The sequence below is a fragment of the Penaeus monodon genome, chromosome 41, assembly GCF_015228065.2.
Source record: "Penaeus monodon isolate SGIC_2016 chromosome 41, NSTDA_Pmon_1, whole genome shotgun sequence".
Taxonomy (NCBI): domain Eukaryota; kingdom Metazoa; phylum Arthropoda; class Malacostraca; order Decapoda; family Penaeidae; genus Penaeus; species Penaeus monodon.
The window spans coordinates 4,479,723-4,492,222 of NC_051426.1; the positions used below are offsets into that span (position 1 = coordinate 4,479,723).

The 12,500-nt window shown below is 44.5% G+C and overlaps 1 protein-coding gene across 1 annotated transcript in view; it reads left to right on the forward strand.

Moving 5' to 3' along the window:
• The window catches only part of LOC119598589, a 27,114-nt gene that overhangs the window by 11,856 nt on the left and 2,758 nt on the right, over positions 1 to 12,500 (forward strand). Inside the window, exons 2-3 of the mRNA XM_037948240.1 lie at positions 3,737 to 4,087; positions 10,914 to 12,500. The exon at positions 10,914 to 12,500 is cut by the window's right edge and continues 2,758 nt beyond it. Of these exons, the coding sequence (XP_037804168.1) occupies positions 3,740 to 4,087; positions 10,914 to 12,500 (1,935 nt within the window). The 5' untranslated portion in view covers positions 3,737 to 3,739. The remainder of the gene's footprint in view (positions 1 to 3,736; positions 4,088 to 10,913) is intronic.

Genomic DNA, 12,500 nt, shown 5'->3' on the forward strand with positions numbered 1-12,500 from the left:
AACGTAGCCGCTGATGCACGGGCGCCTGCGCGAACCATTCACCCGAGCGCACGAGCGAATACAACTGAAATGTAAGCGTGGACATATTGAAGTGTTGAAAAAAAGGCATCCATTGTTCATCACTGGAGGTGTAACCGACGAAGTCTCATTGGCTGATTAAAAAACGCGTCCTCTCTCGTGATTGGTCCTTCGGCCATTTTGATATACTTTCAAGTCGAGAAGGTTATGGGACTGGTTTTATTTCTGGTAATTATTTGGTTGTTTGTGATTATTGCTGTTATTAATATTATTGTTGTTTTTTTTGTTATGTTATTGTTATTGTTATTATTATTGTTGTTATTACTTTTACTATTGTTGTTATAACTTTTGCTGTTACTAATACTACTGCTACAGTTATTACTACTACTACTACTTCATTATTATTATCATTGTCATCATCGTTATCATACTATTATAATTGTTGTCGTTATTGATATTATTGCTCTCTTCGTTATTATTATTATGACTCCTATTATATTTATCGTTGTCCATCACCATCGTCATAGTTGTTAATTACTAAAGTTGAACGCTCAATTTTTCCTAGATTTTGCTCACATGCTTGAATTTGAAGACAAAGTATGAAGAATTTGTAGTTACTATAGATTTTTTTTGTGTGTGTGTATTTTATTCATCTTAATTATCTGTTTTATTTATTTATTTGTTAACGTTTAACGTTTTATTATTTTTTTAATTTTTTTAGATGAGGTTGAATTGGTTTATGCAATTTAAGAGCCATTTCGTTGACGTAAATGAATAATGCGCCTTTTAACTTTTTGCTAAAGAAAAACCTTTTTCCTTTCTTTCTTTCTTATTTTGCAATACAAAGCCTTTTATTCTATGAGGCTAATATCTATCAATCTATCTCTTCTGAGGCATATTAATGCAAAGTAGAGATTCCTACTGTTTTTCTTTCCTTCTTTCTCTCTTTCTCTTTCTTTTATTTTCTTTTTCTTTTATTCCCTTTCTCTTTCTTTTATTTTCTTTTTCTTTTATTCCCTTTCTCTTTCTTTCTTTCTTTTCTTTCTCTCTTTCTTTCCTTTCTTTCCTTCTCTCTTTCCTTCATTCTCTCTTCCCCAGTTATGTCACGACACCACAGTGTATGGACGTGTATGGTGTCCTCCCGTGACCTCGTGACGTGTCCCGAGAGGGTCTGTGTTACCTTGACAATCAGGTATTCGCAGACATGTCAGTTGTTCATTGATCCAGTGTGTAATAATGTTCACATAATCAGAAGTTCTAAAGTGACAAAAAGAAGAAACATGAAAATGAAAACCGAAAGATCCAACGCACACCAACGAACCAACAAATGAAAATGTAAGGGAGGCAGGATGTTGATGGGGTCCGAAGTGGCTGAAAAAAAAAATCAACGAGGAACACCTGTGTGGAGATAAACATCGTTTGGTCTCTAGGCCACTAAAATGGACCCTTTTAATATGGCACACGCAACGATAGAACTGAAAATTGGGAAAACTGATGTTTCCGTCAGATGCAAAAATGAACATATACTTGCTGATATAACAACTACCGGTGCAGGAGCTGAAATACTTGAAAAGGCCAGAAATTTTGGCAAAGGAAGAAAGGACAACATACAATGAACGTGTCATTTATGCAAGATTATTGGAATGATGACCCAGAGAGTCATTATAACGTACGAAGGGGGGCTAATCTTCAAAACTATTAAAATGGTTGAAGGCATGGCACTCTTTAGATGTGCCGTCTTCAAATCCCTGACACCTTTTTGCTCTAATTGCTCAAAATGGGGACACGGATTATGCTTCCCCACGAGACACACCGCGATGCCAGTACTGCGCTCTTCCTCATGAAAGTTCAGAATGCACAGAAAAGATCTCCTAAGGTAAAATTGTCCCTCGGAAATGTGTGAACTGTCGACAGGAGCACAATGCCAATTCTCCATTAAGAGCTTTCTGTCCAAAGGGCAGGAAAATGAATAGCCTTCCTCCCAAAGAAGTCTATCCCAGCCCCGAGCTTTGATCATGTGGGGTCAACAGTGATGGCCCCTGTACAGAAAGCCATGGCACCGGCCACAGTGCCAGTACCATAGGAGTAAAAGCCCCGTCAACTCAAGCACCGGCACCATCTGCTGCACCAGCTGAGCTCAGCCCACACTGCAGCAGGTCAAACGAGTCCAATGGAGAAATAAAGGATCTGCTGCAAATGCTACTCCAGCAAATGATGTTTATGATGCAGCAACAGGAAAGCATGTTCACGTTCCTACTCGATCAACAACAGCATCGCCCTGTAGTGGGCCTTGGAAATGGTCAAGTGGTCAATGTCCCCAAGCAAACTCTTGAAATGTGTTACAGGAACATAAACAATTTGCAGAAACGCAAGACAACTCTCTCCCAGTACCTATACTCTGAAGATGTTGTGTGTTGCTTTCAAAAAGTCAGAACTAGTGCTCGTTATGCAAAAATTGCGGGATAAAATATTAGAACAGACCAAATATTCCACCTTGACTGTAAATGCAAAGAGGAGTTGGCATTTACATGATTGATGGCAATCATGACATGAATATCTTGGTATTCAAATATTTCTTGATGTAAATCTAATACCATCATTAACGTATATAATCCACTTGATAGGGGAGGCCAAGCCTGTTTTATATCAGCACTGCAAGCTGTGCAAAATAGCTAAGAAACTGCAGCCTATCGATCAAGTGGTACTGTCCATGGATTAGCACCTTTTGATAATATTGACTTTATTATAGACACCAGTCTTGTCTTTGACATTTTTTTTTTTTTACCAACCAGATATTTTAACAATATAGTGACAATGGCATAGCCCTTCAGGCATGTATATAACGTTAATGTTCGACTGACAGCCCTCTACACGAATAGAAGCACAGCCAGTTTGAAGAGATGCTTTGCTATCTTACCCTGGCTTTTTTGCAGGGCATGTGTACTGTTCTGTAAATAAATGTTTTCAAATCAAATCAAATCGTTCTCTCTTTCACTCCTTTTTCTCCTTTAGCCCGCGGTTTTGGCTATTTTCCAGTAGTCATGGAATGGTCAGGTTCTTATAGGGGAGAGCGAGGAAGAAAGAGGAAGAGGGAGAAGAAGAAAGAAGGAGGAAGAGGGAGAAGGAGAGAGAAGGTAAAGGAGGAAGAGAAAGAGGGAAACAAAGGGAAAAGATTTATAGGAAGAAAGAAGGGTGAAGAGGGAGAGGAAGAGAGGGGGTGAAGGAGGAAGAGGGAGAGGGAGAATGAAGGAGGGAAAGGGAAAGGAATCGAGAAGATGAAGGAGGAGGAAGAGGGAAAAGGAAGAAAAAATGGTGAGGGAGAAAGAAGGAGGGAGAGGGAGAGGGAGGAGGAAGGAAGAAAACAACAAAAATAAAACAAAGACACAGTAAAAAAGATCATTTTCGAGAGAGAGAGCTAACAACGGGGGAGCAGCATCAGTTCCAGGTACAAAATCGCAACGCGTGTTTGAATATACACAGATATTTAGTATTCTATTTATTAAAAAAAAAAATCTACACTGAGAAAATATATATAAATGAAATTAAATTTTTGAAAAAATAAATCAGTGATTATTTTTAGACAAAGCTAAAACTCTTTATGGGTTTCATTATTTATTGTCATTAGCATCCCTATCATCACCATCACATCGCCATCATTATGATCACCACCCCATCCCACTCCCTCGAACAGGTCTCCAACCTTTCCCTCTTCCTGCAGATTATGTCGGACCCCAACCCCTCCAACCCGAGGGCCGCGCCCTCTGACGCGGACCCGGACTCGCCCCGCGCCTCCCGAGACCGCCTGAGCAGGAGGAGGATGCAGAGGTTCTTCCTGATAGGGGACCGCGACCACTCCCCCCCGTCGTGTTCCGACTCGGATGACGACTGGTACGGGGAGATGCTGATGATGAAAATGATGCGTGGAGACCCCTGCCCGCGAAAGGGCATGTGGCGGCCGCCGCGCGCGGTCTCGCCAGAACCGCAGGAGGAAGAGATCGTGGGCGCCGACGGGCTCGTGGACCGTGGACTCGTGCACAGCGACGCCAGGCTCTTCGAGGCCAAGGAGAAGGTGGGTCGCGCTCGGGGCTGTGTCCTTGGCCTTCGATGCCTCATGATAAGGATAAGAGTAACATTATTACGATAACATTATTAATGATTGGGTATTGTCGCTGTCATGCCGCCGCCCTTGCATGGGGCCGCCCGCACACCCCCGCATTCCCTCGTCGAAGGGCTTCCACTAGGAAGGTCCTTCGCCGCAAGGAAAGCTCGGGAGATCCGAGGAGGTTTCGAAGTTCCTGAGCTCCATGTCCTAGGAATCTCCAGGGAAAGTCTCCCCTAACGGAAGCCGCCTTGCCGCGGAGGGGGGGCTTGAGGTCCCAATGATCTGGTGAGTCGGACCAGAGGGCTACCCATACTGGAGGGGTCACCAGTGAGGGATGAGACAAAATGACTTCCTGGTGCACCAAGGCCTATGAGAGGGGATGGTGTACCCACCCCTGGTTCATTCCATCTTGGACCAGGGAGAACTCTCCCACGTGTGTTTGCCGTGCGTCGCATCCCATATTACCAGGAGACAGGAGTCCTGGAGGTTGAGCGATGCTGCACGCTGCGCCCTGCAGCTAGCAACACACCTCTTTGGTCCTTTATTCTGGTTAGACGGGTGGCTTGATCAAGGCCCAGTCAAGTCAATCGACTATGGCTAAGGTCAAGCAGGCACTATTCAGTCAGTAGCGCATAGGTCCCGCAACTGCCATCAGTACTGTAATAGTGGCTGCGTATATTTCCTCATTATCCCTGTGGCTGTTGGGAGATTTTGAACCCCAACTATAGCTTCCCCTCGTTGGACTCCATGGTGGGTGGGGGGGTGAGGAAATGAAGAATTCAAATTTGTATGAGTACTACAAATTTACAAAGATCTAGCTCTCTCCCTGACGACCTGCGCAATCCCTCGACCATTCTCTCTGGAAAATCACACGTCACTCTGGAACCTTTCCAGCTTCCAAAGGGCAAGAATGGGAATCGTAATGGTACCCGGGCTCTCAAACCAGGTAAGAAGGGGAAAAGTCCTCCTCAATCCACTAAGGAGATCTTACCTGGTAAATATGAAAGCATTTCATATAGTAAGTACCTGGTAGTGAAGACCATTGATGGTGTATCAATCATGGATCTTGACATTTTTGAGGTTCATCGGAAAATAGTTGAAGTATGTCAACGTGATCCTCACTTCACCCCACAGCGAGATGGTAGCCTGATAGTTGAGGTTTCGTCACCAGACGAGAGTGACCGTTTGCGTGCGATATGCAACATTCCTGGGGCTCAAGTTTCATGCTCTCCTCACAAAACCCTCAATCAGTGTAAGGGAATTGTCTTTTCCCGAGACCTTATGAGGTATTCTGAGGAGAAACTGTTAGAGGAACTAGAGAATTTTAATGTAGTGGCAGTAAAACGTTTTAGGAAGAAAGTTGATGGTTTGGAACAGTCGACACCAACTCTTCTTCTAACTTTTAACACATTAGTCCTTCCAGAATCAGTTAAGTTAGCATGGTACCACCTCAAGGTAAAGCCATATGTGCCCAACCCTATGCGGTGCTTCCACTGCCAAGGTTATGGGCATGGAGCCAACTCTTGCCGTTTTAAAGAAAATGGACAACCAAGAGTATGTGTAAAGTGTGGTACAACAGGTCATCAAGGAGATGACAACTGTCCAGGTCCAATATGCTGTTACCACTGCAAAGAAGCTCATGAAGCTTCTTCAAAGCAATGTAAAAGGTACAAATTTGAAAAGGAAGTATTGGTAATAAGGAGCAAGGAGAAAGTTAGTTTTCCAGAGGCAAAGCGACGTGCCCGTGTGCTGTTTGCACAGCCAGGTAGGTCCTTTGCTTCGGTTCTAGCCCATCCTCCTTCCCACCAACCTTTGCCCTCCAATGCTTCTTACAGCACACACTCTGCCACTTCCTCTAAACCTCAGTCCCAAATTGCTGACACTGCCTCTGGTGAGTTGTTCCACCAGAAACGGAGTAGGAGTGAGGGGTCTATTGAGGAGACTCCTCCCAAAGTAAGGTCTTTGGAGCCATCAAGCAAGGCTCCAGAGGCCTCAACGGTGACAGCTCCAGCTGCCACCACATCCACAGGAGCCTCTGCTGCTAGGCAGAATGCCCCTGAAGTAAAGGCTCAGGCACACCCTTTGCCCAGGCAAAGGAATCCTGAACCTGTCCAAAAGACTCAGCTGCCACAACATCCACAGGGGCCTCCGCTGCTAGACAGAATGCCCCTGAAGCAAAGGCTCAGGTCTGTCCTTTGCCTAGGCAAAGAAATCCTGAACCTGTCCAAGGGAAATCTGTGGAAACTAGTTCCACAGGTCAACAAATATTAAAAAGGTACTCCCAGGATCCTGGAAAGGGACAGCCTAAAGGTGTGAGGCAAACCTTGACCACAGATGCTGCCAAACACCTTATGAGGAAATAATATAAAGACCTGGATACCCTAATCCAATGGAACTGTCAGGGAATTCATGCAAAATGGGAAGAACTGCAACATCTGATAGCTTCATGTAACCCAGTTTGTGTATGCCTACAAGAGATTATGACCAGGGAAAATCGTCCCATTTTCCTGAGAGGATTCCAAGTTCAAGCCCATTATGGAACCTTTGACAATGGACCTCATGGAGGAGTAGCAGTAATGGTACGTCACTTGCAGACAACACTGCAGGTGAAGGCTGTGAGAATAGGCTTGACACGACCTTACACTGTTGCATCCATCTACCTTCCTCCACATAATCTGAACATTAATGATTTGGAAGATCTACTTGGGCAGTTGCCACATCCATTTCTACTCTTTGGAGATTTCAATTGTCGGCATCACCTCTGGGGAGACACTATGTGCAACCCTCGCGGAAGGGCCTTGGAGTCCTTGTTCTTAAGAGTAGATGCAGTTTTACTGAACAATGACACTCCCACACATTTCCAAATTCAAACTGGGACATTCTCCAATATAGACCTATCTATAGGCGCACCTGATTCACAGTTGAACTTCACTTGGCAGGTCATGGAAGACTTGCATGGAAGTGACCACTTTCCAATACTTTTGGAGGAGGTGAATGGTATTCCAGCCAAAGGAGTGCAGAGATGGCGACTTGAACATGCGGACTGGAATCTTTTTAGATCAACTGCAATATTGCAAGGATCTGTGAATGATTTCCAGTGTATTCAAGATGCTGTTAATCACCTCACATCACGAATTCACCTTGCAGCAGAAGCATCCATTCCGAAAAGTAGCGGGCATTACCGTCGACCTCCAGTACCATGGTGGTCTGATGAGTGCCAACAAGCTGTCAGAGCAAGAAAAGCTGCATTAAGGCAAATAAAACGACGCCCCAGCATTGTAACCTTGATCAATTACAAGAAGACCCAAGCCAAGGCCAGGCGCGTGCTAAAGGAGGCTAGACGGACGTCGTGGAGACAGTATGTCTCCTCGATTAACTTTGGGACTCCCTTAGCATGGGTATGGGACAAGGTGCGTAAGATCGCTGGAAAGAGCATATCCATGTCACAACCTGCTCTGAAGATAGATGGCATAATCATCACGGATAAAAAAGATGTTGCAAATGAGCTAGCTAAATCCATGGCAGAGATCTCCTCTGGAGCATCTTACACTGCTCGATTCTCCACTTTTCGTGCGGAACAAGAACAACACCCAGTGTCGTTCTTCAGTAGGACTGCAGCAGAACTTCCATACAACTTGCCATTTTTGTGCAAGGAAATGGACTCTGCTTTGCAGCTCTGCCGTAAGACTGCCCCAGGAAGTGACGGTATTCCATACCAAATGATATCTCACTTACCAGAGAGCTCCCAGAAGTTCCTGTTAGACCTATTTAATAGGATCTATAGTGAGGGCACAGTGCCATCCACATGGAGAGAAGCTATAATCATTCCTGTTCCTAAACCTGGCAAAAATGCTTCCGCACCAGGAAATTACAGACCAATTTCCCTCACCAGCTGCATCTGCAAGCTGATGGAGAAAATGGTCAACTTCAGGTTGACATGGCTGCTGAAAAAAGAAAACATTTTGACCCCATATCAATATGGCTTTAGAAAATTAAGATCAACCACAGATGCACTTGTGAGGATGGAAACTGCTGTACAGAATTCCTTTGCACAGTGACGTCACATGATAGCATTCTTCTTTGACCTTGAAAAGGCTTGCGATACTACTTGGAAGCATGGCATACTCATGAAGCTGTATGACATTGGTTTAAGAGGAGCATTACCTACCTTCATACAAAGTTTCCTTGCTGACAGGAAGTTTAGAGTTTGGGTAGGAAACAGTTTCTCTAACCTGGAAGATCAGCTGGAAGGGGTACCACAAGGGAGTGTCTTAAGTGTGACCCTGTTTGCCATTGCTATAAATGACATTGTAAAGGTTGTTCCAAGTGCTGTCTCATGTAATCTGTATGTGGATGACTTTACACTGTACTGCTCAGGAGGAAGCTTACAGGATGTGCAAGGACGCATGCAGACTGCAATAAATCAGGTTGTACAGTGGGCAACATATCATGGGTTCAAACTTTCTCCAAGTAAGACCATGGCTATACATTTCCACAAACGAGGAAAGTTCCATCCTTCCCTCTATTTAGGAGCAATTGCAATTTGTCCAAGATGTGAAGTACTTGGGTCTAATTTTTGACTCAAGACTTACATGGGTGCCTCACATCAAACAGTTAAAAGTGAAGGCTACAAAAGCACTTAGTATTTTGCGGGTTCTTTCACATTCATCTTGGGGTGCAGACCGCACAACGCTTCTACGGCTTTACCGAGCGCTTATTCGTAGTAAGCTTGACTATGGATGTGAAGCTTATTCATCTCCAACTCCCACTGTTCTCCGGATGTTGGACTCGGTTCATAATGAAGCTCTCAGAATCTGTACTGAGGCTTTCAGGTCTTCACCTGTGGAGTCCCTGTATGCTGAGAGTGGAGAACCACCTCTTTCATTACACCGGGACTACATGAACCTGATTTACTACACGAGACTACAAAGGATTCCAGGATCTCCTACATCCAGATTGGTTTTCAACCCCCTTGAGGATAGCCGATCCTATGGTAGGAGAATGAGGAATCTTGTAGAAGAACTTAATTAAAGTCTCACTAAGGTTCTGGCTGTTGAATTCCCAATTCCCCCTTGGACTAATCAAGTCGAGCTGGATTTGGTCGGAATTGGGAAAGGGGAGAGATCTGAAGCAGAAGTCAGAGAGAGATTTCTTCAGCACATTTCTAAGTACCAAGGATCGGACGCAATATATACAGATGGTTCGAAATCTGAAAATGGTGTGGGCTTTGCAGCAGTGAGCAGAAGGAAGACTGCATCTGGCAGTCTTTCTCTAGCAGCCTCGATCTTCACTGCAGAGTTACATGCCATCCTTGCAGCAGTTAAGATGACTAGAGATCTTATGAACCATTCTATTGTGATATATTGTGACTCTCGTAGTGCCTTGCAAGCAATCAAGAGCTTAAACTCATCACATCCAATAGTGAGGGAGGTTCAAGATTGGCTTGCACTGATGTCAACATGTAAAAAGATAAGTCTCTGTTGGGTGCCAGCGCATGTTGGTGTCAGTGGGAATGAGCGAGCTGATCAGAAGGCCATGGCAGCTGCCGCTCAGCCTTGTGATGCTCGTTTTCCTCTCCCACACACCGACCTGAAACCCAGCATCAGGAGTTGTCTTCGCGATAAATGGAAGGAACAATGGAGGCATATCTCCAGAAATTAACTGCAAGAGATTAGAGATGACCTTGGCAGTTGGGTGACTAGCATCCATCCCAATCGAAAAGTGGAAGTTGCATTAACAAGGCTAAGAATCGGGCACACAAGACTGACTCATGGGCCGATGATGGCTAAAAATCAAGCACTTTGTGAGGGATGCCAAGAGCTCTTAACAATCGCACATGTAGTGGAAAGATGTGCAACATTCTCAGACCAAAGACGTATGTACTTGTCTCCCCCATATACACTGAAGAATGTATTGGGGGAGGATTGTGACGTAGAGGGTCTTATTAGTTTCTTTAGGGAGACTAATATTTTTAATAAAATTTAATTATGCATAATGTTTATGCAATAATTTTATACACTTAGAGTATAATATTTATGCTTTGATTTTTGATTTAAGATATCTATTGATAGATTTTTAAAGTTTTAAACATTTTAATATTTCCATTTAACAAGGTATTCGCCCTTAGCTGTTGACGCGGCAGATAATTTTAAATAATCAATCAATCAATCCAGGGAAAGTTTAAGATGACAACGTTAACAGCAATTAGAATTCCAAAAATCAAATATTTCATTTTCGTAGCATTGGAAAAACGTTTTAAACGAAGTAGCCTTTCCATTAATCCCTGAAGCTTCCGGTCTGGGAGAGGCCTCGGCAAGAAGCCCTAAAAGCTCATGTCTTTGTCGGGCGCGGTACTCGCTGTGCTGGTAGAGGCGGGTGCCCCTTACTGCAGAGGAAATTTTATTCCTTGGCGGTAATGCTGCCGTTAGTAATTGTAAAGTATTCAGCTAGTGCTCGCTGTTTGCAAGCAGTAGACATGATTTGAGGTTTTGCAGATTTTTATATGGCCCACTTAACATTCGTCACATTATGCTTTGTACATTAGGGTTAAATCTGAAGAGTATGATATTGCGTAAACAATATCTTGCAGTTTCTCTCTTGTTGCAGAATACAAAGGTTTATCACACATAATTGCAAATAAAAGTTGTAATACTGATATAAACATTATCATTACTACTTTTGTAGTAATGATAATTTCGCCATCATTCTTTTTTTATTATTATCCTCACTGACAGTATTAGCATTAGACCCTAACTTCGCCCAAATTATGCCTAATACTTCGATGCATTTGCAGATGGAAAATGGCGAGATCGCGACCCGTTTCGTGCTGCAGATGCCGTCTTTCGTGCCCCCTGAGCTCCTGGGCGACTCCTCCGCAGAGGCGGGCCCTTCGGCCGCCAACAGCTACAACCTCCTGATGGCCGACGTGTCTGGATCGATGACGTCGTACTGGCCAGCCGTTGTCTCGGGCTGGAACACCTTCGTCGCGCCCAAGCTGAGGGGGCGCACAGACCTCTATGTCTTCGGCAGTTACGTTGAACTGCTGAGGACTGGCACTGAGCTGAAGCGGTCAGACTTCACTAGCGGTCAGACAGATTTGACAGGTGCCCTGCAGACAATCGTCGACAAAGTATACACCTGCAAAGAAAAATATGTCAAAGTGTTCATCATTACTGACGGAGACCACAACCAGTCGTCCGACCCTCCAGAGACTGTCATATCGCTGATGAGGGAGCCGAAAGGTAAAATTTGCGACGTCTATTTGCTGGGGGCTGGAAAAAGTTTCCCCGTTCAGTACAGCGTCAACATCCGGTCCCGTCTACATAATGGCAGCACCAATCTGCCGACACTCTTCTGGGCCGAGCACTCTTCAGATGTAGAGAATCAGATGAATGCCATCAGCAAGAACCTTGCTAGCATGAATGAAAGAAGTTTAAAGCTTTCTGTTCCGGGCTGGAAACTGCCCGGCACAAGATCCACACAAAATTTCCATATTCTAGAGTGGGTCTTCTTTCCAGAGGATCCTGAAAAGCATGGAAGTCTCAAGGTCTCTCTTAATAAGTATGAGTGTCAGCTGGCTCTAGAGCGCCCCAAGATCACCTCTGACATCTTGAGCAAGGTATTCCGCCAGTGGAACAGCATAGCCGTCCAGTTTCACAACGTAGGGAAGCGCGTTCCTTCGGACCTCCTTCCCCTCATGGAGCGTCTCTTTTATACCAATCTGCAGATGGGTGTTGAAGGGCACTCTGTAGCAGCAAGGGTTGCACGAGTAAATGCCAAGACAGTCGAGTTGGAATTCAGAACAAACATGAACAAAGTCAAGGAAATCCTGACCACTGAGAAACACAGTGATGCCCTAAGATTAGCAGAAAACATCCTCAGCACTACTGTGACTGCTGGCAAATACGAAGTCAGGTCCCTGCAGCTGAAAGGCCACTCTGAGCTTGATTATGAAAAGGACTGTCAAGATTTCAAAAAGGTGTATGAGACAATAAAGGCAGAGCTGATGGCCATGACTGTGACGCCAGAGGAGTGCTGCCGCGTAACCATGAGTTCAACGATCTCGGACCTCCAAGACGAAGACTTCCTCCAGATGCTGAGCCTGAATAAGTACGAGTTCCTCAAACAATTTACCATGAGTGGCATCCCAGTGTTTTCGCCAACCAGAGACTCGGTAAGTTTAAATCCCTGGTCCTACAATATCACGAGGATACTCAGATCCCCATACACCACCCTGAGTCAAGTGGCCCTTGAGTCCTACGCTTCAAATAATGAACCAGGCGCACGTCATAAGGACATCAAACTGAAAGAGGATGATGATAATACTAATTTCAATGCTGTCATCCCAGTGTTTAGCCCAGAAGCTGCAAAGCTGATGGAA